Source organism: Drosophila miranda (assembly GCF_003369915.1).
Source record: "Drosophila miranda strain MSH22 chromosome Y unlocalized genomic scaffold, D.miranda_PacBio2.1 Contig_Y1_pilon, whole genome shotgun sequence".
Taxonomy (NCBI): Eukaryota; Metazoa; Arthropoda; class Insecta; order Diptera; family Drosophilidae; genus Drosophila; species Drosophila miranda.
In genome coordinates this window covers 11,686,828-11,712,939 of record NW_022881603.1, presented here as the reverse complement: position 1 = coordinate 11,712,939, position 26,112 = coordinate 11,686,828, and the positions used below count along the sequence as shown (strand labels likewise).

The window sequence follows — 26,112 nt, the reverse complement described above, 5'->3', positions numbered from 1 at the left end:
CGCCGTCTCTGTTGTTCTGGCCGGTTCGTCATTGGCCGGGGGGTAACGGGGGGCGGCCTCCACGTCTCGTGCTGTATGCTCGTTCCGAAGGCCTTGGGATTTGAGGCGGCGGTATAGCACCCAGATGATGGCGCAGAGAGGGATGGCGACGACGAGGGTGAACAAATAGGAGGCGGCGCTCCTTATCGTCACCGTCTCGTTCAGGTCGTCGATGTAGTTTGAATTTTGTAGGCTTAACTCCCGTAGGAACGGCAAGCTTAGCTTTTCCTTGTGTGCCGTTACGTTTATTCGAGTCATCGCCGGTACCACCGCCTTTCTTTTGGAGTCGCCGAGGTGATTCACGTACCAGGTCCCGTTAAACGAGACCCAGTGGGAATACGTAACTAGGTACGATCCCGAGATTGCTTGGGTGGTCCCCGCCTCATCTACAACGGTGAACCTTGCGTCGTTGACGATGATGGTGCCGTGGTCCACCACGACGATCGGATCAAGGGACCGGGCGAAGTCGCGCAGTGCGCGACGGACCCGGTCACCATCTGCTGAGCGCAGGTGATCCCCTCGCGTTCTCTGCAAAACGTAGCGCCGATGGTGGCTTCGCAATCCCCGATGCTGAGGGTTTGGGGCCCGCACTCTGCCACGATGTCTCCCTCGCTGAAATCCAGTATCTTGTTCTGATGTTGGACCGTGAAAATAAGCATTTTCCTACAGACCAGCTTCGGTTGGGGAAACTTGATGAGAAAGTGGAGTAGGTCTGCGCTCTGGAAGACGCTAATGTTTGACACTTCTAGTAGCTCCACTAGGCTGATGTTAGCGAGGTGTTGCTCGCCCAATTCCTTAATGTCAGCGCCGTCCAGAAGGGCGGGGCTGATCACGTTGATCTTGGCAAGGGTTAAGGCCAGGATGAGGTCTTCCAGATCCGTTATAATGATCCTGTTCCGGGCTATTATGGCTTCGGCCCGGTCGGCGTTGTCCTCCTTGGCGATGTGGTTCACGAGGCGGATCAGCTCGTTGATCCGGGTTTGAATCCTGGAGTTGATTTCGTTTTGGCCACGGCTGGACTCCGCCAGCTGCTTTTGTTGGAATTTGACCTGCTCCCAGTCGTCGAAGTCGGGCGTTCCGGCCACTACCTTCAATGCTGTTCCGAGCAGGTTTATATTCCTTGTTCCCCGATGGTGGACCCTTAGCGTGGCCACCAGTTTCTTGATGTGGTCCAGGTCGGCTGCTATCACTTGCGCCATCCGGTCTAGGCTAAACAGCTCCGCGGCTTGTTCCGTTTCGGCGACGTAATCTTCGTATGAAGTCACGTTCGTAGTGTGGTGCAGGTATCCGTGGTTGGCCCAAATGATGGCGTCCCCGTCCGCTATTGGGATATAGTCCGCGTTAGTGTAGTCATTCAACTTGACCAGCGCGCGCGTCGAGGTTAGCAGAGTGAGGAAAATCAGTAGGTCCTTCATGTTGTGTGGTTTTGCGTTATCTTCGGATGCGTTAGGGTTGGGATCGATTCGACCGTTCGGCTGTGGTGGCGGAATGGCACTGATCGGTGATGGTGGGGTCTCGGACTGCCGGAGACGCTTGTCGCGGGCTACGCCGTCGGTCGACCTAGTGTCGGTACTTTTCGGGATCCGGGCAGTCGTCGCTTGCCTCGCTCGGGTTTTTCCCCGGCACGGGCGCCCCTTCCCCCCCTTTTCCTTTCGTTTCAGCCGGTACCTGTGCCCCTGTCGTGGTCCGGCGCTTGTTCGGCGGTACCTGGGTCGTCCGCCTCCCCGGCACGTTCGTCGGGTTCGCGGTCGTGGAATTCTCTCAGATCGTTGATGTTGGCGACCTTCCGTTTCCGGCTGCTCGGGTGCTGCAGCTGAACGATGTTTGGCGACGGGAAACCCTTCACGCGATAGGGGCCGTCAAATTTAGGGGCCAGTTTTGCCGCGAAGCCTTCGGCGGCGTTTGAGAGGTGATGCTGCCGTAGAAGTACTAGCGAACCGATCGTGGGACGCCACTGTCGTCGGCGAAGGTTGTAGTGCCTCCCTTGTTCTTGGCTGGCCCTTTGAATGTTGTTTCTGACGATGGGGAACACTTCTTTTAGCCTGGCGGCCTTACCCATAGGAGTTTCCTGGGCGGTTCCCGTCCCCGGCGTGACCTCGTCGTATAAGGCGCCGGGCAGTCGGGGCTCTCTTCCGTGTACGAGGAATGCCGGGCTGAAACCGGTAGTCTCCGAGACGCTCGAGTTGATCGCCAGCGTCATTTCTGGCAAGAGTTCGTCCCACGTGTTTTGGTGATCGTCCACGAATTGGGCGATCATCGTCTTCACGGTCCGGTTTGCCCTTTCCGTCGGGTTCTCTTGCGGACAATAGGGCGCGGTGTGTTGGAGTTCCACGCCGGCGGTGTGCAGGAAGGTCTTGAACGACCGACTGGTGAACTGGGTGCCGTTGTCACAGACAAACAGCTTCGGAACACCGAAGCTACTCAGTATGCGTTCCCTGAAAGCTCGTTCGCGGCTAGCCGTCGTTGCCTTCTTAAGGGGCACCAGTTCGACCCATTTGGAGAAGGTGTCAAAGAAAACTAGCAGGATGGCGTTCCCCCGTTTGGATCGGGGTAACGGTCCGACGAAGTCGGCGCACAGGGTGGCGAAGGGTTCCTCGGCCTTGCGAGTGAGCATCCTGCCCACTGGCTTGCGTAGGGTAGCCTTGAACTTCTGGCAGCTCACGCAACCGCGGATATATCGCCTCACGTCGCGATAAAATCCCGGCCAATAATACCTCTGGGATATCCTCGTGATAGTTTTTCGTACGCCGAGGTGGCCTGCCGTCGGTTGGTCGTGGCACTCGCGGAGGACTCTCGCTCGGCAGTCCTTGGGCACACAGAGCTTCCACGGCACGTGGTCGTCATCGTCGGCTCCGTGCCCCAGGTTTCGGTAAAGCTGCCCGTTTTCGTACGTGTAGTCCGGGTATTTTTGGGGCTCGTCGTGAACTTGTTGGATCCTTCTTCTGAGCCACGGGCAGGTCGTGCCCTCTTCTTCGACGCGTGAAAGGGATTCCAAAGGTTGCCTGGAGAGCGCGTCGGCGACCACGTTCTGGTTGCCGGCCCGATAATGTACGTCGTATTGGTACTGCTGCAGCTCCAGCGCCCATCTCGCCACTCTCCCGTAAGGGCTCTCAAGGGTGTTTAGCCATTTCAGCGCGAGATGGTCGGTCACCACGTCGAACCGGTATCCTTCCAAGTAACAGCGCAATTTCCGGATTGCCCATATGACGGCCAGGCATTCCTTGTCGGTGGCCGAATAATTCTCCTCTGCCTTGTTAAGGCGCCGGCTGACGTAGGCGATGACGCGTTCCTTCCCTTCGATCTCTTGGGTGAGGACCGCGCCCACACCCACGTTGCTCGCGTCGGTCTGCAGGGAGAATTTGACGTTGAAGTCCGGGCAGGCGAGCACCGGGGAGGTGGTGAGTCGCACTTTGAGTTCGTCGAAGGAGTCCTGTTGTTCCTGTCCCCATGCCCATGCTCTCCCCTTCTTTAGTAGCAATGACATCGGTTGCACTATGGTGGCGAAATTGGGGACGAATCGACGATACCAGCCCGCCATGCCTATGCATTGCCGCAATTCCTTCAGGTTAGTGGGCGGTCTCTGGTCTTTGACGGCCGCTATCTTGTCAGGGTCGGTATGAATGCCTTCCTCGCTGACCATGTGACCCAGGTATTTTATGCGGCGCTGGAAAAATACGCATTTGTCTGCGTTGATCCGCAGATTGGCCCGGCGCAGTCGCGAGAAGACTCTCTTGACGTTGCGCAAATGTTCCGCGAAATCCTTGCCGACGATGACGATGTCGTCCAGATACGCGAAAGCGAAGGGTTCCATGTCTGCGCCGATGACCGTGTCGAGGGTACGCTGGAACGTGGCTCCCGCGGAATGTAACCCGAAAGGCATTACCTTCCACTGATAGAGGCCTCTTCCGGGCACCGTGAACGCCGTGGCCCCCTTACTGTCATGGGCCATCGGTATCTGCCAGTATCCATTCTTCAGATCCAGCGTGGTGATGAACCGCGCGTTTCGGAGTCTTTCCAGTATATAGTTGATCCTCGGCAACGGGTATGCGTCCGGGATCGAATGTTCGTTTAGTTGTCGATAGTCCACACACATGCGCCACCTCCCGTCCTTTTTGCGGACGAGGACAATGGGGGCGCTGTGGGGACTTCGCGAGGGCTCGATCAGGCCTTCCGCTATCAGCTGGTCGACCTGCTCGTCGATGATCCGACGCATAGCCGGGTTCTTTGGGTAGTACCGTTGCTTTATGGGACGCTGGTCCCTTATAACTATCGTGTGCTCCGTGAGGTCCGTGGTCCCTCGAAGGCCTGCGAGCTTCGGCAGCTCTTCGTCCAGGAATTCCTGGATTTGCGGCGCCACGTCGGGAGGCCAGGGGTCGGGGACTCTTTCTGGCTCCTCTTCGCTTAGCCGGCTGGTTCCGGGAGCGGGGGTCTGGTCTCGGCCCTCGGGGAGTATGGTCATGTCGAACGCGCTTGGCGGTTCGATCCCACGAGGGTACTCCCTCATATTAGCGACCACCGAGGTAGTTTCGGGTGTAGGCAGGGCATTTTCGGGACTCCGGCTGAATGCATGGGTCGTGTCGTATTCGGCGTGATGCACGAACATGCGGGTCTCGATGATGCCGCTAGTACTAGACCAGTGGCTCGCTCGGGTGACGCAGATTTCCGCTCTGGTGCCTGCTATTGTGAAACCTTCGGCGACGCGGGAAGGGTGGCTCCGGCAGCGCCTCGTGGCGTTGGTGCTGATGAGTTGTCTCGAGTGGCCGTTGCTCCTATTCCCGGTTCTCGGCTGGGAAAACTTCGGGCAGTAAGGACGATATCGGATGTGGGAGTTTCCGTTATCGAAAGGGCTGCGTTACTGCGCTCGCTCGCCGGGGCGGCTAACGTGGTCGTTGTATTCGGCGCTGGGCCGCTGGACGATCGTCGCCGCCGTGGGGGTTCGATCGTTGCTCCGGGCTCTCCACCACTCGTCGAGGACGTTGGACCGGGGGTCCTGGTGGGTCTGTTCGCGTCCCTTGTTGCCTCACCCGAGATTTTGCCCTGGTTGGATGACCTGGGGTCAGGGCGTTCCGTCGGGGTCCTGGGCTTCGTGTTCTTGATTCCTTGTTTGCGTGGCGTATCGTTCGTCGCCTTGGGTTTCTTAGGCGCGTGTTCCGGGGTGTGCACCTGGCTGGCGGTAACTACCGGTGTATTCGTCGCGAGGCGACTGTCGCGGAGTTGGAGGAGGGTGGTCGATGGTCCTTACGCCTCGCTTACCGCATTCCCAACAGAACAGGATGGAGGGGTTGGTGCAATTGTGGGAGGCATGGCCGGCTCCGCCGCAGCGGCGACAGGCCATCCGTGGGTTGGCGATGGGGGTGGTGACCATGCGGTGAGCGACTTCCGGCGCTGGAGTGTCGGGTCGGTTTGACGATGGTCTCCTTGCCGGTCCTGCCGTGTCCCATTGGGGCTTCCGAAAGGAGGTCCGGTTTGCTTCGACCTCGTTTTGCGTCTGGTGCGTCGTCGGTCTAGTGTATCTTGGGCCGGGCCGAGGGGCAGTGGGAGCAGTGGGGTTATTCCGCTCTTGGATGGATTCGAACTCCGTAGCCAACATCGTTAGTTGGGCCAAACTTCGCAGTTCGTGTCTTCGCACGTACAGTTGATATGCCGGCAGAGTATTATCATAAATCCTGTTGAGCTCTTGGGCATCATCGTACCCGGCGTGGTGCATGAGCAACCTGAGCTCGATTATGAAGTCCTTGAATGACTCGCCCGTCGCTTGCTTGCGGGCTCGGATCTGATCCTCTAACTGTTCGAAATACCGCGGCGGGAGGAAAAAGGCCAAAAATTCTTGCCGGAAGTTGGCCCACGAGGCGCCTTGCAGCCTGCTGGTGCGGAACCAGCGGTTGGCTCGGTCGATAAGGATTTCCGCCATAGCTCGAGGCAAGTGGTTGGTGTCTATCCCGTACGAAAGCGCGCGCTCTTCCAACAGCTCGATGAAAGACAACGGATCATCCTGTCCGTCGAATTGGATCCCCCACCTCCTAATCCGTTCCGCCATCTGGGCAGCTTGACTGTATCGATGGGCTTTCAACGCGTCGTTACCTCCCCGGGGTCTATCGCTTTCAGGGAGGAGCCTCCTCATGGGAGAGGGGCGGACCTCTGTGGACGGGGGTCTTGGGGGGGCGGCTGCGGTCACCACGATGGGCGGGCCGGTTGGTCTGCCTTCGGGGGCCCAGGGATCTGCAGACCGCTTTTGGGGTCTGCCTTCCGTCTCTCCGCCTGTCCGGAAGTAGAGGGTTGCGGTGACTTTGCGCGTCCCGGTGGTTTGGCGTATTGCCGTTCGAGTTCCGCCAGTCGAATCCAGGCCTCTTGTTCGGGGGGTCCTTCGACCAGCGTGGCGAACCTTTTCCGTAGGTCCTCAACTGTCCCTTCGCGGTCGAACCCGAATTCTTCCGCGAAGGCTTCCAGTTCTTCCCGGCGGCGTTTGTGGATCCAGACGGTGCTGTCCCCCGGATTAACGGTCAATTCGTCCCCGTCGTATTCACCTGATTGTTCCCCCGTATAGGGCTCCATGCTTCTCTTGGTCGTTGCGTCGCTGTTCCTACGGACTGGTTGAGCGTCCGGGATCTTGAGGTACTGTGTTCCCTTTTCTTTTCACTGTCACTTAGTACACGTACGTAGACTCGTTCGCGATCCTCACCGTTAAGGTCCTAGTTACACAGGTAATTTGTTACATTGAATATTTTTTTTCCCGGAAGGATTCTTAACTTGTATCCTAGTTGTCACGCGGGACAACGTCTATACTCGGCCCGGGTTTTCGCGTAAGTGAAGTCTGCTCGGCGCTTGCGCGCTCGGGAAAACTTCGCTGCCGCCGATCTCTAACTTATCAGTATCTACGTGTCTTCGTCTTCGTCGGCTTCGGATTGGCTGCCGCTTCGCGGAGCGTCCCGAAGTCGCGAAGGGAAGGGGTGGGGGTTCTTATCGGCTAGTCTGTGCTTCGGGAGCTTAAGTTTAGAGGTGGGGGTAATGTGTTGGCCCGGTGGGGAGTTGTCACCGGCTAACGGTTCGTGTCTCGGGAGCTTATGGCTAAACGCGGGGTAATGTGTTGGTGTGGGGGGCGTTCTTACCGGCTAATTGTCAGTGCTTCGGGAGCTTTTCGTTAGAGGTGGGGGTAATGTGTTGGTACGAGAATGTGGGATTGGCTGTCGTGAAACGGTAGGCGAAACGATATGGGGAATGAGTTTCTTTATTGGTGGTACATTTATTGTATGCATTCTCTGTTCTTAAGGCTAAGTAACGATATATTTAAGGGAAACTGGAGATATAAATGTAGTAGTTTAAGTTGCTTGATGGCAACGAGTAACATTTATTTGATAAGTATGTTGGACTTAAAATTATAACAGCTCCAAGTTTTACAAGTTTGTTTGTGACTAATTATATGCGTGTACGTCTGATGCGTGGCTGAACTGACAACTGACTGACTCTCTCTCTTGCTATCGGCTCTCTCAGAGCCGATTACTGGTCTATCCCGACGACACGATGAAAACACGACCGCTTCGTGTCTCTCTCTTTCCTTCGTTTCCTACATTCGGCTGTCCTGACGGACCATTCGCCTCGGATGGGTCTAGCCAAGGTTTCATATATTCTGAAACTGTAGAGGTCTTATAGGGACCCTCAGTATCCCCAATCTTCTCGACTTCGTACCTTCCATGATTCTTTACCCTAACCACCTTATACGGCCCTAGATACTTTCCTTTTAGCTTTAATCCAGTACCATACTGAGTACGCTTGATAGCTACTAGCTCATTAACCTCATACTGTCTATCTAGTTTCTTTTTTAAGTCAAAACTCTTCTTGTTTTCCTGCTGTAACCGTGCAATGTTTTCAACTACTTCCTTTCTAATTTTTTCGTGGTCCTTGTTGAACTCTTCGATAAGTGATTCTTCCAATATTTCTTTTATTTTTGGATCCATTCCTATACGCATGTCTAGCCCAGTCAATATCTTGAAAGGTGTTACCTTGATACTTCGCGGCTCAACACTGGTGATCATTTGCTGTACTTTTCCTAGATGCTTATACCAACTACCGGAATTACCCTGACAACATAGGCACCACCATTAGAACCAGAAAATTGTGACACACTACCTTCCACGTCTTTTAGCGTAAACCAAGATTTATACTCTGCCTGTCGCGTACCTGGTTGAACTGCTACGGTATCATCAACTGCTGTTACTACGGTCTCATCCTCTGACTCTTCTTCATTCTCAACTGGAAAGCCGTGATGTATTAATAGTCTATCTTGCAAATCGCGCTTTCGTCCCGTCGTCTGCAACGCAAGCTCTCTTAACTTCTCTCGCAAATCTGCGACTCAACTGCGACTTATCTCTTCAACTTGCATCGTGACGATTTAAATACAAAATAATTGATATTAGCTTATATCTAAGAAAATGTAATTAAATCAACTTAAACAACCTTATTACTGCTGGCCTGTTAACAATTTTCCAGTTAACATCGACTCCGAAAACGCCTTTAAAGTCGTCACTGTTAACGATCGCTTCTCTGTTAACGCTCACCTTACTATGGGTTTACCCTTGTTAGCTCTCGCTTCTGCGCAGAACTTTCCAGACTCCAAATTTGACGCACACACACCACCACATCCAGATCTCGCTTGCCTGTCGATGTCGCTGTTGCCGTCCTCTCTTTGTTGCCTTGCCTTGTCTCGCTGTTCGCCGTTAACTCGTTGTCGCTTCCCGAATCGTCGCTGCTTATGCTGTTACAAAATGGTCGTCTCCTTGCTGCTTGTCTCTTCTTGTAGTTGTAGTCTCCGTCCGACGCAGTGAAACACAACAACAATCAATGTTCTTTGATTCTTGCTGTTTGCTGCCGTCGTTTTGTCGCTTCTGCTTCCTTTGGAACGAACGCACTCAGATTGTCGTCTCTGTGCCGCTTGTCTCCTTGTAGCTCTAGCCTCTCAGACGCAATGCACAACAACAACAACGAAGGTTTTGATTCTTGCTGTGTTTGCTGCCGTCTGCCGTAGTTTTGTCGCTTCTGCTCTCTTTGGAACGAACGCGCTCAGATTGTCGTCTCTGTGCCGCTTGTCTCCTTGTAGCTCTAGCCTCTTGAATGTCTGCTCACACTAATGCGCCTTCTTCGACAAGTGTCTCTCTCGCACTTATAGGCCAGACTGCAATTCAATTTCGCACCGCGACCGATCTCTTGTGTCACCAGTCTCGTGTTCGCCAAAATTTCCAAATACACGCACAAATCTCACTTGCAAATGTTGTTGTCTTGGGCTTATTTTCGGACGAGCCCCCAATTTGCAGTAGTTTAAGTTGCTTGATGGCAACGAGTAACATTTATTTGATAAGTATGTTGGACTTAAAATTATAACAGCTCCAAGTTTTACAAGTATGTTTGTGACTAATTATATGCGTGTACGTCTGATGCGTGGCTGAACTGACAACTGACTGACTCTCTCTCTTGCTATCGGCTCTCTCAGAGCCGATTACTGGTCTATCCCGACGACACGACGAAAACACGACCGCTTCGTGTCTCTCTCTTTCCTTCGTTTCCTACATAAAAAGGGGAAAAATGAGGCGGTGACGATCCCGCGATGTAGCGCGCTGTGACGAACCTTCCTAAGGTTCGTTACACAATGTTTATGCGTGACAAATCAGTGACTTCTGGGAACTGGGGAACTGGCGCTCCTATGACTGGGTAGGGAGGAGAACTTGCAGCAAAGTAGTGGAAAGTTTTCAAAGTGTATAGAAACTTCGGTAATTTCCGTTCTCTATCATTTATTTGTTGTACAAGTAGTTCCGCTGCTTCTGCTCTGAATTACATCTCTCTTTCGTACACGTTATTGACATAGTGACGCCCAATACGTTCCTCTGTTTGAGAGTTAAGAAAGGGAGTGGAGTGGTAGCGGGAGCGGGAGCCGGAGCCGGAGAGAGTGCCCAAGTTCATTCACATTTCGAAGCGCTCCGCCTGTAATTAAGAGAGAATCAGTCAACTGTGGTTCACTGTTGTTGCCATCTCACTCGCTCGATGATGATTATCAAGGCTTCTTCACGCGACAGGCCCGGGTCTTCCAGTGGGGTGTGTTGTGGTGTGGTGTGTGCGTGTCGAAATGTCTTAACAATCTATTTTGGCCATAACGCACAATTGGCACTCATTATCGTAGACACGCCGTCCTCCCATGGGCATGGGCCGTGGGCCATAAAGACAAAATGCCTTAATATTTATTTTGCCCACCACTTTGTGGCCGGGCCTAGTAATTGTGGTCAGGCTCGGAAATTGGCCGGCCGCAGCCCTTTTTATGGCCGGGTGGGAAGGGGGGCGTCATCATGCAAATCCATTGCCAAGCGTTACCCCAATGCCCGTATCCGTATCTTTTCACTTTCCACTGGCACCACTCTAAAAGAGGGAGAGAGTGATTATCGGGAAGAGAGCTGGAAGAGGGGCAAATATCTCCCTTCGTTTCTTTGTAGAGGGAGCGGCACCTCTGCTATGCCGGCAGTCAGAATTTTTGACATTTCAATTCCATTCCTCCTCCTTTGCGTGCGGCATAGCCAGACAAGGAGTCATAACTCTCGACTCCAGGCCCCAGAGAAAAAAAAAGAGCCAGAGGCATGCCTGTCGCATGACATAATATGTAGGCCCTCCTCCCCCTTGCACTTGAGCATGCTGCACTTCCTCGTCATCGGGCGTGTGTGTGTGTGTGTGTGTGTTCGGCTGGAGTGAAAGAGAGTACGTGTGAGAGTATGCTAAGTAGCTGGCGGCATAAGCACGGCATTGCCACAACGCCACAAAGCGGGATACACACACACATATGTATAACGATAGGTGCATTCATATACATATACACTGTATGTGCACTGATACCGTAATAATATTTCAAGTTTTTATTGTGCGATGCAGTTGCACAGCGGACCTCGGATGTCACTTAATTGCATTTCCGCTTGCCTCCAAGATGATATTAATACCGTTTCATCTCTCTCTCTCTCTCTCTCTCTCTTTGCAGAAAGTGTCAAATCGATTCTGGGGCGCCACACAAAGATACTCGTCAAGTATATGGTCAAATTGGAAACGAAAGGCGATAAGACGGAGAATCGTGTTTTGGTAAGTGGAGTCCCAGCCCACATCCACCTTCCCCCAGTGGCTGGACTTACAACAAGCTGCAGGTGCCGCTGATGCTGCTGCCTGTCAGCGGCACAAATTCAAATGTTTGCCTCCCTTCGGGCAGTCACTGGTCCAATTTGTGCATGGAAATTGCATACTGCAGCCAAATTGCCAGCAAATGAATGAATTGTCAAGTACACTTAGGGCCCAGGCATGGCCTGAAGTAATTGAAGGAGCAAAGGAGAAAACTTTATCCCAGACTCAGTTTTAAATGCCCAAAACATTTTACGAAAATTCTCCTTAAAAAAACAGAAAATGTTGAAATATTCCAGGAAGTCTGGGAATAATGAAAACTTAATCACAGAATGTAAAAAATGTTCAGTAATTGAATTGAGGCAGGTGTCGAAATGGGGACACATGGCGCAAAGCCCCACAAATTGAACAAGGAGACAGAAAAATGAGGGACGAGGTTAGGTTAGGTTAGGTTTCAGGCGGTAGCCTGGGGGAGTGATGAAACCCTCCCAAGCTCACTTGGACCTGTAGAAGGTCCGTTGTGGTGCCGCATGGGCGTGTGCCCCTTCCCAGTGCCTAAAAACCGTGGAGAAACAGGCTGTTGCAAATTAAGGGCAGTCCCATCCGGAGGCTTGGATGAATCTGGACAAGGTCCCCGGTTTGATTTCGGACAGGTCCGAAATGTCTGTGAGGAAAGCGGCCCCGAGAATACGAAGACGACGATTTCCAAGGGCCGGGCAGTGGCAGAAGAAGTGGGGGACCGATTCCTCCTCTTCCTCGTCGCGACAACTCCTGCAGAAGTCGTTATGAGGGATTGACAGTCTAGAGGCATGAGTGCCAATCTGCCAGTGTCCCGTAATGGCTCGAGTAACTGCAGAGCACTGTGCTCTGCTGAGCCTATACAGCTCGGCTGAGCGCTTCTTCGATCGATATGGCCATATCAATCTTGAGATTTTACAGGAAACGGTTTGCTGCCATCTCCTATTGGCATTTTGCTCGAACAATTCGTGCGTGAGGAGCCTGCACGTAGCCAGAGGCATCGCTACCTGCTCCCTCTTCATAAGGAGAGGAATTGTAGTACCCTGCCTTGCTAGCTCGTCGGCGGCGTCGTTTCCCTCGATGTCCCTGTGGCCAGGGACCCATATAAGGAAAAGGTCTAACTGATCTGCGATCTCGTGCAGAGACCTGCGGCAGTCATTTACAGTCGCTGAGTTCGACGATATTGAGCCTAGAGCTTTAATAGCTGCTTGGCTGTCCGAGAAAACGCACACTAAGTGCGTGTCTAGAAGTAGTTTGGAGACGATGGAAATGGCCTCCTTGATGGCTACAACCTCCGCTTGGAACACACTGCAGTGGTCCGGGAGCCTGAAGCAATGACTGATGTTCAGCTCGCTGCAGTAGACTCCGCCTCCCACGCGGCCGTCTAACTTTGAGCCATCAGTGTAGAAGTGAACCGCATTTGCGGGTCCTGGTTCGCCCATTTCCCAGTCCTCCCTAAGTGGGATTGATACCTGGAAAGGCGTCGAGAGGTGATCACTAGGGACACAATAATCTGTCCTCTCTGGTAATTGCGGGTGTCTCGTCAGGATTCCGAGTGCCCAACCGCGGACGCTTTCCACAGTCTGGCTTCTCTCATTCTGAGTGCGGAAAGTGTTGCCACTTTCTTTCCCATGAGATCTATGGGGAGGAGGTCCAGCACAGTATCCAGGGCTTCCCCTGGAGTAGTGCGTAGCCCGCCAGTTATGCATAGCTCTGCCATGCGTTGAACTCTGCTGAGTTTATTGAGGCATGTCCTTCTGTCCAAGGCTGGCCACCATACCACCACTCCATAGAGCATGATCGGACGTATGATGGTGGTGTAAAGCCACCGAACTATATAGTCCACCGAACCCCATCTTAGTCCGATGGCTTTCCTGCAAGTATAGAGGGCTACTGTCGCCTTCTTTACTCTATCCTCTATGCTCAATTTCCAATCGAGCTTTCTATCGAGGATTAGACCAAGATACTTGGCGTTGTTGCTGAAGATTAGCGCTTTCCCACATAGTCTTGGGGGAATCAGTGCCGGAACTTTGTACTTCCTAGTGAAGAGCACCAGTTCCGTTTTAGACGGGTTGACGCCTAGACCGCATTTGTCTGCCCATTTTGACATCTTCATGAGAGTGCTTGTCAGGCACTCACACAGCGTCTGCGGGAATTTACCCGAGAATGCTATAGCAACATCGTCCGCATACGCCACCACGCGGCAGCCACCCCCTCTATCTCCCGCAGCAGTTCGTTCACTGCCACGTTCCATAGGAGGTGCGAGAGGACTCCGCCCTGCGGGGTGCCTCTACTAACAAATCTGGTGGACGTTGACGTCTCCAGTGATGCCTCAACCGTCCTGCATTGTAGCATCTGATCGATCAGGCTCACCGTCCGGGAGTCAACCCCCAGGTCCGTCAGTGCACCCGTGATGGCGGTCGGGAGGATGTTATTAAAGGCGCCTTCTATGTCGAGGAAGGCTACCAGGGTGTACTCCTTACAGTTGAGGGACGCTTCTATGATCGATGTGATCGTGTGTAGGGCCGTTTCGGTGGATCTTCCTTTCCGATAGGCATGCTGGGAGTCTGAGAATAGACTAGGCGGAATATTTACCGTGAGATGCATCCCCAAAAGCCGTTCCATCGTCTTCAGAAGGAAGGACGATAGACTTATGGGTCTGAAATCTTTGGGGGCAGTGTGCAAGAGCTTGCCTGCCTTGGGGATGAAGACGACCTTGGTGTGAAGCCAGGTTTCCGGGATATATCCATGGGAGAAGATTCCCTCGTATATCCTTTTGAGCCAATTAGTGGCTTTTTGTCCAGCGTGAATCAGTTGGGCAGGGATGATGCCATCTGGTCCCGCGGATTTGTATGGTTTGAAGCTTTTTATTGCCCAGGAAATGTTCTCCTGGCTTAGCAGGTTCATGATAACACTTGAGGCAACGGAGGGAGCCGCGATGTAGTGTGGTCTGTTTTCATCGCAGCCGGGAAAGTGGGTGTTAAGGAGAAGACTTAGCGACTCATTGCTGGACGTTGTCCATGATTGGTCGGCGTTCTTCAGGTAGCCCAGAGTGGGTGTAGTCTTCGAGAGAACTTTGCGCAAGCGCGAGGCTTCCGAGCTATTCTCAATGTCGCTACAGATCTTACGCCATGAGGCGCGTTTGGCTTTCCTCAGTTCTTTATTGTAAACTGACAGACTGGCCTTGTAATCGGCCCAGTTCTGCTCAGCGTTTTCAGCCTTAGCTTTATTGAAGAGTCTTCGGGAGGCTTTCCGGAGTTCCCTCAGTTTCGGATTCCACCATTCAGGTTTCTTCCGGCCTCTGCTCTTGCTAGAGGGGCAGGATTTATCGAGCGCCTCATTGCAGGCGTCGGTAAATAGTTTAACAAGATGAGTCGTGGCTTCCCTGGAGGTCTCCTCCTCAGGTGGAGTCTCAGGGAGAACACGACAGAGGTGGTCTGAGTAACGAGCCCAGTTTGTCCGCCTAAGGTTCCGAAATTGAGCTGGTCTCGGTAGTGAAAAAGAGAATACGGTTTCCACGTACCTGTGGTCCGAGAAGGAGTGCTCTTGGCCTCGCAGTCTGTGATTAGCGCCCTGAGCGCCTGTGGAGGGGGGTCTGGTTGGTCGTGACCCATGTACGTGGAGCAGATTCTCAGTGAGCACCCCTGGCCTTCGAGGCTCACTGCTGTTTGGTCTTCATTGCTGAAATTTGGGAGCAAAAATAAGTGCAAATCTCGTTTTGCAAGGATGCAGTTGCGAGTTTTACCTGCGGAGTCAGCTACGTATAGCTTATAGGCAGGAGTCCTCAGACCAGAGACCCTGTTTCCGAGGATCCAGGGCTCCTGAATGAGGACTATGTCGGCTCCACCCTTGGCTAGGTGGAGCAGGAGAGCAGCGCATGCTGCCTTACAATGGTGGAGGTTTATCTGCAGGAGTATTAGTGACATTCCTGAGGTTCACCTCCACCATTGTCCTGTCGTGGTCGCTCTCCGAAGAGTCCAGCTCCTCCGCGACCCCGATGTGCTTGAGATCCCTAGTGAGATCGCTCACGTCTGACACGTAGCCATCTAGGATGTCATCCGACACCACTGATGCCACGTCTGACACCGCAGGCTTGATCTCCATACTAGAGATCTCCGGGGGCTCCAGGTCTGGCTCGACCGTCGGTTGCATGCCTTTGGAGTCGGACTTGTACGGTACTACGACTACCTTCTTGTAGCCGTAGTCCACAGCGCCCTCCGTGTCGTGGAGAAGTCTGACCGACTCCTCGTTCAGGACGAGGTTGATTTGGCGCCTCTGCCCGTTGCTCTCCTCTACCTTGGCCACCTTCCAATCGGCTGTGGGAAGGTGGGGTTGCAGACCTGCAGAATCCGGAGAATCTTATCCGGCTCTGCAAGCTTCGCCGAGACCCACGCTCTGGCCCTCGGCCTCCCCTCCCACTTCACGACCTCCAGCTGGGCTCCTGGGTAGACCTCCTTGAGCGACGCTACCGCCTTCGCGTAGAGGGCCGCCGAGCGAGCATCTTGGCAGGCGATGGCTTTCACCCTGTCTTGGTGCCACCCGGCGTCCTCATACTTGGGCGGTGGTCCTCCATTCTCCTCCAACTCCTGGAGGAAACGGTCTTTGAGCTCGTTTTCCACGAGGTGCCACTTGTCCCTAGGGATCTGCCCGTCTTTAGCGCCCCTGTCTAGGACTCCAATCAGGGGTTTTCCCCTCGCCACCTCAGCAAACGAGCGGTTGCTCAGTGTCTTTGTCCTCTTGGCCTGTTGGACTTGTGTGGCGGTGTCCTCCGCCGAGCGTTGCCGCTTGCTTGGGGCCTTGGCTGTGGCCTTGCCAGCTTTGGCTGGCTGGTAGTCGGGCAGGACTGTCTTGGCCCATCGCCGCGATTCGATTCCCTGGGCAGACGCCAGGAACACCGGGTCGTCGTTGCCCAGGATGAAGGCCGCACGTCTTTTGTCCTGGAACTTGGGCCTATCTTTCGAGGCAGAGGCGCCGCCTGCCGGGGTTGTCAAGGGGTTCCCGGTCCCAAGGGGTCCGCCAGCCGCGATATCGCTCTGCATGGTCGCCCCCCGGTAACCGGGTCGCCCTTGGGGCCCCCCGACGTGGATTGGCCCGATTGGCTTTTCGGTCCTCTCCTCACAGCGCCTGCTGCCTCGAGACGGTGGACCGACTTAGTCTCCTTCCCCGTCTTTTTGGGCACTGGTTTCCCAGATGCGTTTGTAGAGGGATGGTCTTTTCCCTCCGGCACTTTAGGAGGAGTGCCGTGCTCCTTTGCGGTGTTTTTATACCCGATACTCAAAATGAGTATTGGGGTATATTAGATTTGTGGTAAAAGTGGATGTGTGTAACGTCCAGAAGGAATCGTTTCCGACCCCATAAAGTATATATATTCTTGATCAGCATCAATAGCCGAGTCGATTGAGCCCTGTCTGTCTGTCCGTCTGTCCGTCCGTCCGTCCGTCCGTCCGTCCCCTTCAGCGACTAGTGCTCAAAGACTATAAGATCTAGAGCAACGATGTTTTGGATCCAGACTTCTGTGATATGTCACTGCTACAAAAATATTTCAAAACTTCGCCCCGCCCACTTCCGCCCCCACAAAGGACGAAAATCTGTGGCATCCATATTTTTAAAGATACGATAAAACCAAAAACGCAGAATCGGTGAGGATGACCATATCTTCTACAGTGCAAAATCTGAACCAGATCGAATAATGATTATAGCCCGAATTAAGAAAACAATTTCATTCTTGCTCGCTCTGTCTCTCTCTAACACACAGGTTTCATGGTCGGCTTTGCCAATTGCAAAATATGAGTTCAAGGATCTCAGAACCTATAAGAGCCAGAGCAACCAAATTTGGTATCCACACTCCTGTGATATCGGACCTTGACCGTTTCGTGTCCAAATTTCGCCACACCCCCTTCCGCCCCGCAAAGGACGAAAATCTGGGGCATCCACAAATCTCAGAGACTATTAAGGCTAGAGTAACCAAATTTGCTATCCGCACTTCTGTTAGATCTCACTATAAAACGTATATCTCAGAATTTCGCCCCACCCTTTTCCGCCCCCACAAAGAACGAAAATCTGTTGCATCCACAATATTGCACATTCGAGAAAACTAAAAACGCAGAATCATAGATAATGACCATATCTATCAGATTGCTGAATCTGGATCAGATCAGATCATTTTTATAGACAATAGGAACAAGTCAATTAGCAGTGGCTACGCAGCGCCCGACGTCACGCTCGGACTGATTTTCTGTCTCTCTCGCACGCACTCTTTGTCGTGTCGTTTAATATTAGCGGCGTCTGCCGGAGGAGAGCCATACTGACTTAGTATCGGGTATAACTGTAGAGTTGCGGTCTCCGCAGCAACTCACAACGTTCCCCCTCGTTTTTATAACCGATACTCAAAATGAGTATTGGGGTATATTAGATTTGTGGTAAAAGTGGATGTGTGTAACGTCCAGAAGGAATCGTTTCCGACCCCATAAAGTATATATATTCTTGATCAGCATCAATAGCCGAGTCGATTGAGCCCTGTCTGTCTGTCCGTCTGTCCGTCCGTCCGTCCGTCCGTCCGTCCGTCCGTCCGTCCCCTTCAGCGACTAGTGCTCAAAGACTATAAGATCTAGAGCAACGATGTTTTGGATCCAGACTTCTGTGATATGTCACTGCTACAAAAATATTTCAAAACTTCGCCCCGCCCACTTCCGCCCCCACAAAGGACGAAAATCTGTGGCATCCATATTTTTAAAGATACGATAAAACCAAAAACGCAGAATCGGTGAGGATGACCATATCTTCTACAGTGCAAAATCTGAACCAGATCGAATAATGATTATAGCCAGAATTAAGAAAACAATTTCATTCTTGCTCGCTCTGTCTCTCTCTAACACACAGGTTTCATGGTCGGCTTTGCCAATTGCAAAATATGAGTTCAAGGATCTCAGAACCTATAAGAGCCAGAGCAACCAAATTTGGTATCCACACTCCTGTGATATCGGACCTTGACCGTTTCGTGTCCAAATTTCGCCACACCCCCTTCCGCCCCCGCAAAGGACGAAAATCTGGGGCATCCACAAATCTCAGAGACTATTAAGGCTAGAGTAACCAAATTTGCTATCCGCACTTCTGTTAGATCTCACTATAAAACGTATATCTCAGAATTTCGCCCCACCCCCTTCCACCCCAACAAAGAACGAAAATCTGTTGCATCCACAATATTGCACATTCGAGAAAACTAAAAACGCAGAATCATAGATAATGACCATATCTATCAGATTGCTGAATCTGGATCAGATCAGATCATTTTTATAGCCAATAGGAACAAGTCAATTAGCAGTGGCTACGCAGCGCCCGACGTCACGCTCGGACTGATTTTCTGTCTCTCTCGCACGCACTCTTTGTCGTGTCGTTTAATATTAGCGGCGTCTGCCGGAGGAGAGCCATACTGACTTAGTATCGGGTATAACTGTAGAGTTGCGGTCTCCGCAGCAACTCACAACGTTCCCCCTCGTTTTTATAACCGATACTCAAAATGAGTATTGGGGTATATTAGATTTGTGGTAAAAGTGGATGTGTGTAACGTCCAGAAGGAATCGTTTCCGACCCCATAAAGTATATATATTCTTGATCAGCATCAATAGCCGAGTCGATTGAGCCCTGTCTGTCTGTCCGTCTGTCCGTCCGTCCGTCCGTCCGTCCGTCCGTCCGTCCGTCTCCTTCAGCGACTAGTGCTCAAAGACTATAAGATCTAGAGCAACGATGTTTTGGATCCAGACTTCTGTGATATGTCACTGCTACAAAAATATTTCAAAACTTCGCACCGCCCACTTCCGCCCCCACAAAGGACGAAAATCTGTGGCATCCATATTTTTAAAGATACGATAAAACCAAAAACGCAGAATCGGTGAGGATGACCATATCTTCTACAGTGCAAAATCTGAACCAGATCGAATAATGATTATAGCCAGAATTAAGAAAACAATTTCATTCTTGCTCGCTCTGTCTCTCTCTAACACACAGGTTTCATGGTCGGCTTTGCCAATTGCAAAATATGAGTTCAAGGATCTCAGAACCTATAAGAGCCAGAGCAACCAAATTTGGTATCCACACTCCTGTGATATCGGACCTTGACCGTTTCGTGTCCAAATTTCGCCACACCCCCTTCCGCCCCCGCAAAGGACGAAAATCTGGGGCATCCACAAATCTCAGAGACTATTAAGGCTAGAGTAACCAAATTTGCTATCCGCACTTCTGTTAGATTTCACTATAAAACGTATATCTCAGAATTTCGCCCCACCCTTTTCCGCCCCCACAAAGGACGAAAATCTGTTGCATCCACAATATTGCACATTCGAGAAAACTAAAAACGCAGAATCATAGATAATGACCATATCTATCAGATTGCTGAATCTGGATCAGATCAGATCATTTTTATAGACAATAGAAACAAGTCAATTAGCAGTGGCTACGCAGCGCCCGACGTCACGCTCGGACTGATTTTCTGTCTCTCTCGCACGCACTCTTTGTCGTGTCGTTTAATATTAGCGGCGTCTGCCGGAGGAGAGCCATACTGACTTAGTATCGGGTATAACTGTAGAGTTGCGGTCTCCGCAGCAACTCACAACGTTCCCCCTCGTTTTTATAACCGATACTCAAAATGAGTATTGGGGTATATTAGATTTGTGGTAAAAGTGGATGTGTGTAACGTCCAGAAGGAATCGTTTCCGACCCCATAAAGTATATATATTCTTGATCAGCATCAATAGCCGAGTCGATTGAGCCCTGTCTGTCTGTCCGTCTGTCCGTCCGTCCGTCCGTCCGTCCGTCCGTCTCCTTCAGCGCCTAGTGCTCAAAGACTATAAGAGCTAGAGCAACGATGTTTTGGATCCAGACTTCTGTGATATGTCACTGCTACAAAAATATCTCAAAACTTCGCCCCGCCCCCTTCCGCCCCCACAAAGGACGAAAATCTGTGGCATCCACATTTTTAAAGATACGATAAAACCAAAAACGCAGAATCGGTGAGGATGACCATATCTTCTACAGTGCAAAATCTGAACCAGATCGAATAATGATTATAGCCAGAATCAAGAAAACAATTTCATTCTTTCTCGCTCTGTCTCTCTCTAACACACAGGTTTCATGGTCGGTTTTGTCAATTGCAAAATATGAGTTCAAGGATCTCAGAACCTATAAGAGCCAGAGCAACCAAATTTGGTATCCACACTCCTGTGATATCGGACCTTGACCGTTTCGTGTCCAAATTTCGCCACACCCCCTTCCGCCCCCGCAAAGGACGAAAATCTGGGGCATCCACAAATCTCAGAGACTATTAAGGCTAGAGTAACCAAATTTGGTATCCGCACTTCTGTTAGATCTCACTATAAAACGTTTATCTCAGAATTTCGCCCCACCCTTTTCCGCCCCCACAAAGGACGAAAATCTGTTGCATCCACAATATTGCACATTCGAGAAAACTAAAAACGCAGAATCATAGATAATGACCATATCTATCAGATTGCTGAATCTGGATCAGATCAGATCATTTTTATAGCCAATAGGAACAAATCAATTAGCAGTGGCTACGCAGCGCCCGACGTCACGCTCGGACTGATTTTCTGTCTCTCTCGCACGCACTCTTTGTCGTGTCGTTTAATATTAGCGGCGTCTGCCGGAGGAGAGCCATACTGACTTAGTATCGGGTATAACTGTAGAGTTGCGGTCTCCGCAGCAACTCACAACGTTCCCCCTCGTTTTTATAACCGATACTCAAAATGAGTATTGGGGTATATTAGATTTGTGGTAAAAGTGGATGTGTGTAACGTCCAGAAGGAATCGTTTCCGACCCCATAAAGTATATATTCTTGATCAGCATCAATAGCCGAGTCGATTGAGCCCTGTCTGTCTGTCCGTCTGTCCGTCCGTCCGTCCGTCCGTCCGTCCGTCCGTCCGTCCGTCCGTCCGTCCGTCCGTCCCCTTCAGCGCCTAGTGCTCAAAGACTATAAGAGCTAGAGCAACGATGTTTTGGATCCAGACTTCTGTGATATGTCACTGCTACAAAAATATTTCAAAACTTCGCCCCGCCCACTTCCGCCCCCACAAAGAACGAAAATCTGTGGCATCTACATTTTTAAAGATACGATAAAACCAAAAACGCAGAATCGGTGAGGATGACCATGTCTTCTACAGTGCAAAATCTGAACCAGATCGAATAATGATTATAGCCAGAATCAAGAAAACAATTTCATTCTTTCTCGCTCTGTCTCTCTCTACCACACAGGTTTCATGGTCGGTTTTGTCAATTGCAAAATATGAGTTCAAGGATCTCAGAACCTATAAGAGCCAGAGCAACCAAATTTGGTATCCACACTCCTGTGATATCGGACCTTGACCGTTTCGTGTCCAAATTTCGCCACACCCCTTCCGCCCCCGCAAAGGACGAAAATCTGGGGCATCCACAAATCTCAGAGACTATTAAGGCTAGAGTAACCAAATTTGGTATCCGCACTTCTGTTAGATTTCACTATAAAACGTATATCTCAGAATTTCGCCTTACCCTTTTCCGCCCCCACAAAAGACGAAAATCTGTTGCATCCACAATATTGCACATTCAAGAAAACTAAAAACGCAGAATCATAGATAATGACCATATCTATCAGATTGCTGAATCTGGATCAGATCAGATCATTTTTATAGCCAAAAGGAACAAATCAATTTGCACTGGCTACGCAGCCCCCGACGTCACGCTCAGACTGATTTTCTGTCTCTCTCGCACGCACTCCTTGTCGTGTCGTTTAATATTAGCGGCGTCTGCCGGAGGAGAGCCATACTGACTTAGTATCGGGTATAACTGTAGAGTTGCGGTCTCCGCAGCAACTCACAACGTTCCCCCTCGTTTTTACAACCGATACTCAAAATGAGTATTGGGGTATATTAGATTTGTGGTAAAAGTGGATGTGTGTAACGTCCAGAAGGAATCGTTTCCGACCCCATAAAGTATATATATTCTTGATCAGCATCAATAGCCGAGTCGATTGAGCCCTGTCTGTCTGTCCGTCTGTCCGTCCGTCCGTCCGTCCGTCCGTCCGTCCGTCCGTCTCCTTCAGCGCCTAGTGCTCAAAGACTATAAGAGCTAGAGCAACGATGTTTTGGATCCAGACTTCTGTGATATGTCACTGCTACAAAAATATTTCAAAACTTCGCCCCGCCCACTTCCGCCCCCACAAAGGACGAAAATCTGTGGCATCCACATTTTTAAAGATACGATAAAACCAAAAACGCAGAATCGGTGAGGATGACCATATCTTCTACAGTGCAAAATCTGAACCAGATCGAATAATGATTATAGCCAGAATCAAGAAAACAATTTCATTCTTTCTCGCTCTGTCTCTCTCTAACACACAGGTTTCATGGTCGGTTTTGTCAATTGCAAAATATGAGTTCAAGGATCTCAGAACCTATAAGAGCCAGAGCAACCAAATTTGGTATCCACACTCCTGTGATATCGGACCTTGACCGTTTCGTGTCCAAATTTCGCCACACCCCCTTCCGCCCCCGCAAAGGACGAAAATCTGGGGCATCCACAAATCTCAGAGACTATTAAGGCTAGAGTAACCAAATTTGGTATCCGCACTTCTGTTAGATCTCACTATAAAACGTATATCTCAGAATTTCGCCCCAGCCTTTTCCGCCCCCACAAAGGACGAAAATCTGTTGCATCCACAATATTGCACATTCGAGAAAACTAAAAACGCAGAATCATAGATAATGACCATATCTATCAGATTGCTGAATCTGGATCAGATCAGATCATTTTTATAGCCAAAAGGAACAAATCAATTTGCACTGGCTACGCAGCCCCCGACGTCACGCTCAGACTGATTTTCTGTCTCTCTCGCACGCACTCCTTGTCGTGTCGTTTAATATTAGCGGCGTCTGCCGGAGGAGAGCCATACTGACTTAGTATCGGGTATAACTGTAGAGTTGCGGTCTCCGCAGCAACTCACAACGTTCCCCCTCGTTTTTATAACCGATACTCAAAATGAGTATTGGGGTATATTAGATTTGTGGTAAAAGTGGATGTGTGTAACGTCCAGAAGGAATCGTTTCCGACCCCATAAAGTATATATATTCTTGATCAGCATCAATAGCCGAGTCGATTGAGCCCTGTCTGTCTGTCCGTCTGTCCGTCTGTCCGTCCGTCCGTCCGTCCGTCCGTCCCCTTCAGCGCCTAGTGCTCAAAGACTATAAGAGCTAGAGCAACGATGTTTTGGATCCAGACATCTGTGATATGTCACTGCTACAAAAATATTTCAAAACTTTGCCCCGCCCACTTCCGCCCCCACAAAGGACGAAAATCTGTGGCATCCACATTTTTAAAGATACGATAAAACCAAAAACGCAGAATCGGTGAGGATGACCATATCTTCTACAGTGCAAAATCTGAACCAGATCGAATAATGATTATAGCCAGAATCAAGAAAACAATTTCATTCTTTCTCGCTCTGTCTCTCTCTAACACACAGGTTTCATGGTCGGTTTTGTCAATTGCAAAATATGAGTTCAAGGATCTCAGAACCTATAAGAGCCAGAGCAACCAAATTTGGTATCCACACTCCTGTGATATCGGACCTTGACCGTTTCGTGTCCAAATTTCGCCACACCCCCTTCCGCCCCCGCAAAGGACGAAAATCTGGGGCATCCACAAATCTCAGAGACTATTAAGGCTAGAGTAACCAAATTTGGTATCCGCACTTCTGTTAGATTTCACTATAAAACGTATATCTCAGAATTTCGCCTTACCCTTTTCCGCCCCCACAAAAGACGAAAATCTGTTGCATCCACAATATTGCACATTCAAGAAAACTAAAAACGCAGAATCATAGATAATGACGATATCTATCAGATTGCTGAATCTGGATCAGATCAGATCATTTTTATAGCCAAAAGGAACAAATCAATTTGCACTGGCTACGCAGCCCCCGACGTCACGCTCAGACTGATTTTCTGTCTCTCTCGCACGCACTCCTTGTCGTGTCGTTTAATATTAGCGGCGTCTGCCGGAGGAGAGCCATACTGACTTAGTATCGGGTATAACTGTAGAGTTGCGGTCTCCGCAGCAACTCACAACGTTCCCCCTCGTTTTTATAACCGATACTCAAAATGAGTATTGGGGTATATTAGATTTGTGGTAAAAGTGGATGTGTGTAACGTCCAGAAGGAATCGTTTCCGACCCCATAAAGTATATATATTCTTGATCAGCATCAATAGCCGAGTCGATTGAGCCCTGTCTGTCTGTCCGTCTGTCCGTCTGTCCGTCCGTCCGTCCGTCCGTCCGTCCCCTTCAGCGCCTAGTGCTCAAAGACTATAAGAGCTAGAGCAACGATGTTTTGGATCCAGACATCTGTGATATGTCACTGCTACAAAAATATTTCAAAACTTTGCCCCGCCCACTTCCGCCCCCACAAAGGACGAAAATCTGTGGCATCCACATTTTTAAAGATACGATAAAACCAAAAACGCAGAATCGTAGAGGATGACTATATGTTCTAGAGTGTAAAATCTCAACCAGATCGTATAATTATTATAGCCAGAATCAAGAAAACAATTTCATTCTTTCTCGCTCTGTCTCTCTCTAACACACAGGTTTCATGGTCGGTTTTGTCAATTGCAAAATATGAGTTCAAGGATCTCAGAACCTATAAGAGCCAGAGCAACCAAATTTGGTATCCACACTCCTGTGATATCGGACCTTGACCGTTTCGTGTCCAAATTTCGCCACACCCCTTCCGCCCCCGCAAAGGACGAAAATCTGGGGCATCCACAAATCTCAGAGACTATTAAGGCTAGAGTAACCAAATTTGGTATCCGCACTTCTGTTAGATCTCACTATAAAACGTATATCTCAGAATTTCGCCCCACCCCCTTCCACCCCAACAAAGAACGAAAATCTGTTGCATCCACAATATTGCACATTCGAGAAAACTAAAAACGCAGAATCATAGATAATGACTATATCTATCAGATTGCTGAATCTGGATCAGATCGGATCATTTTTGTAGCCAAAAGCAAGAAATCAATTTGCAGTAGCCACGCAGCGCCCGACGTCACGCTCAGACTGATTTTCTGTCTCTCTCGCACGCACTCTTTGTCGTGTGGTTCAATATTAGCGGCGTCTGCCGCAGGAGAGCCATACTGACTTAGTATCGGGTATAACTGTAGAGTTGCGGTGTACGCAGCAACTCACAACGTTCCCCCTCGTTAGATTTAAATTTGGCATATTTGATCCCACGAGTAGGCGGGAAGGGGTTAGTCGCCCGGGGCATAGCCCGCGTGCCCCGGGAAGCCTTATTAAAACTGGAGGTCGGCAGGTATCCAGAGTCCGCATATAAGCGACCGAGCACCCCCTCGGCCATGCATCCCTCGGCATATGACAGTGTCACCTTGGATTGGGGTTATTTCACTGAGAGTTTTCTTCTCTCCGCCCGACTACAATTAGCCAGCATCCTGGCAGAGACATGACCGTACCAGGACCTGTTTCCAGCCGCCCTCACGGGGAGAGTATAGTCGCACTTCCGCCGGTGTGTACAGTTACGGCGGGTGCCGTTTCGCTCGTGCCCACCTGTATCCTATGACGCGGAGCACAGTCGCCTTGGATCCAGGGCAAGCCATGAACCCGAGGCGCCTGTGCCCCGTTCCGAGTCTACAGTTGTGACGAGCCGACCCGACATCCGTTTATCCCCCTGTAGCACCCGACGGCTGACGGCCAGGGACGAGGTTATTATTGAGAATTATAGATTAAGGTCAGGTCAGTTGTCGAGTCAAGGAAGGAGTTCCCTCATTGAATTATTCAAAAAAAGCTGGAAAACTGTTAAGTATTTTTTCATCCAAGACTGAGTAGCAGATTTTCTGAAATACTAACCACTACGTGAAGG

The 26,112-nt window shown here is 50.6% G+C and overlaps 1 protein-coding gene across 5 annotated transcripts in view; it reads left to right on the top strand.

The window, feature by feature from the left end:
• LOC117189983 (F-actin-uncapping protein LRRC16A-like) overlaps window positions 1-26,112 on the top strand; it is a 225,784-nt gene that overhangs the window by 183,028 nt on the left and 16,644 nt on the right. For all 5 annotated transcript variants that reach the window (XM_033395069.1, XM_033395065.1, XM_033395068.1 and 2 more), the window contains one exon: window positions 11,045-11,142. In XM_033395069.1, the coding sequence (XP_033250960.1) occupies window positions 11,045-11,142 (98 nt within the window). The remainder of the gene's footprint in view (window positions 1-11,044; window positions 11,143-26,112) is intronic.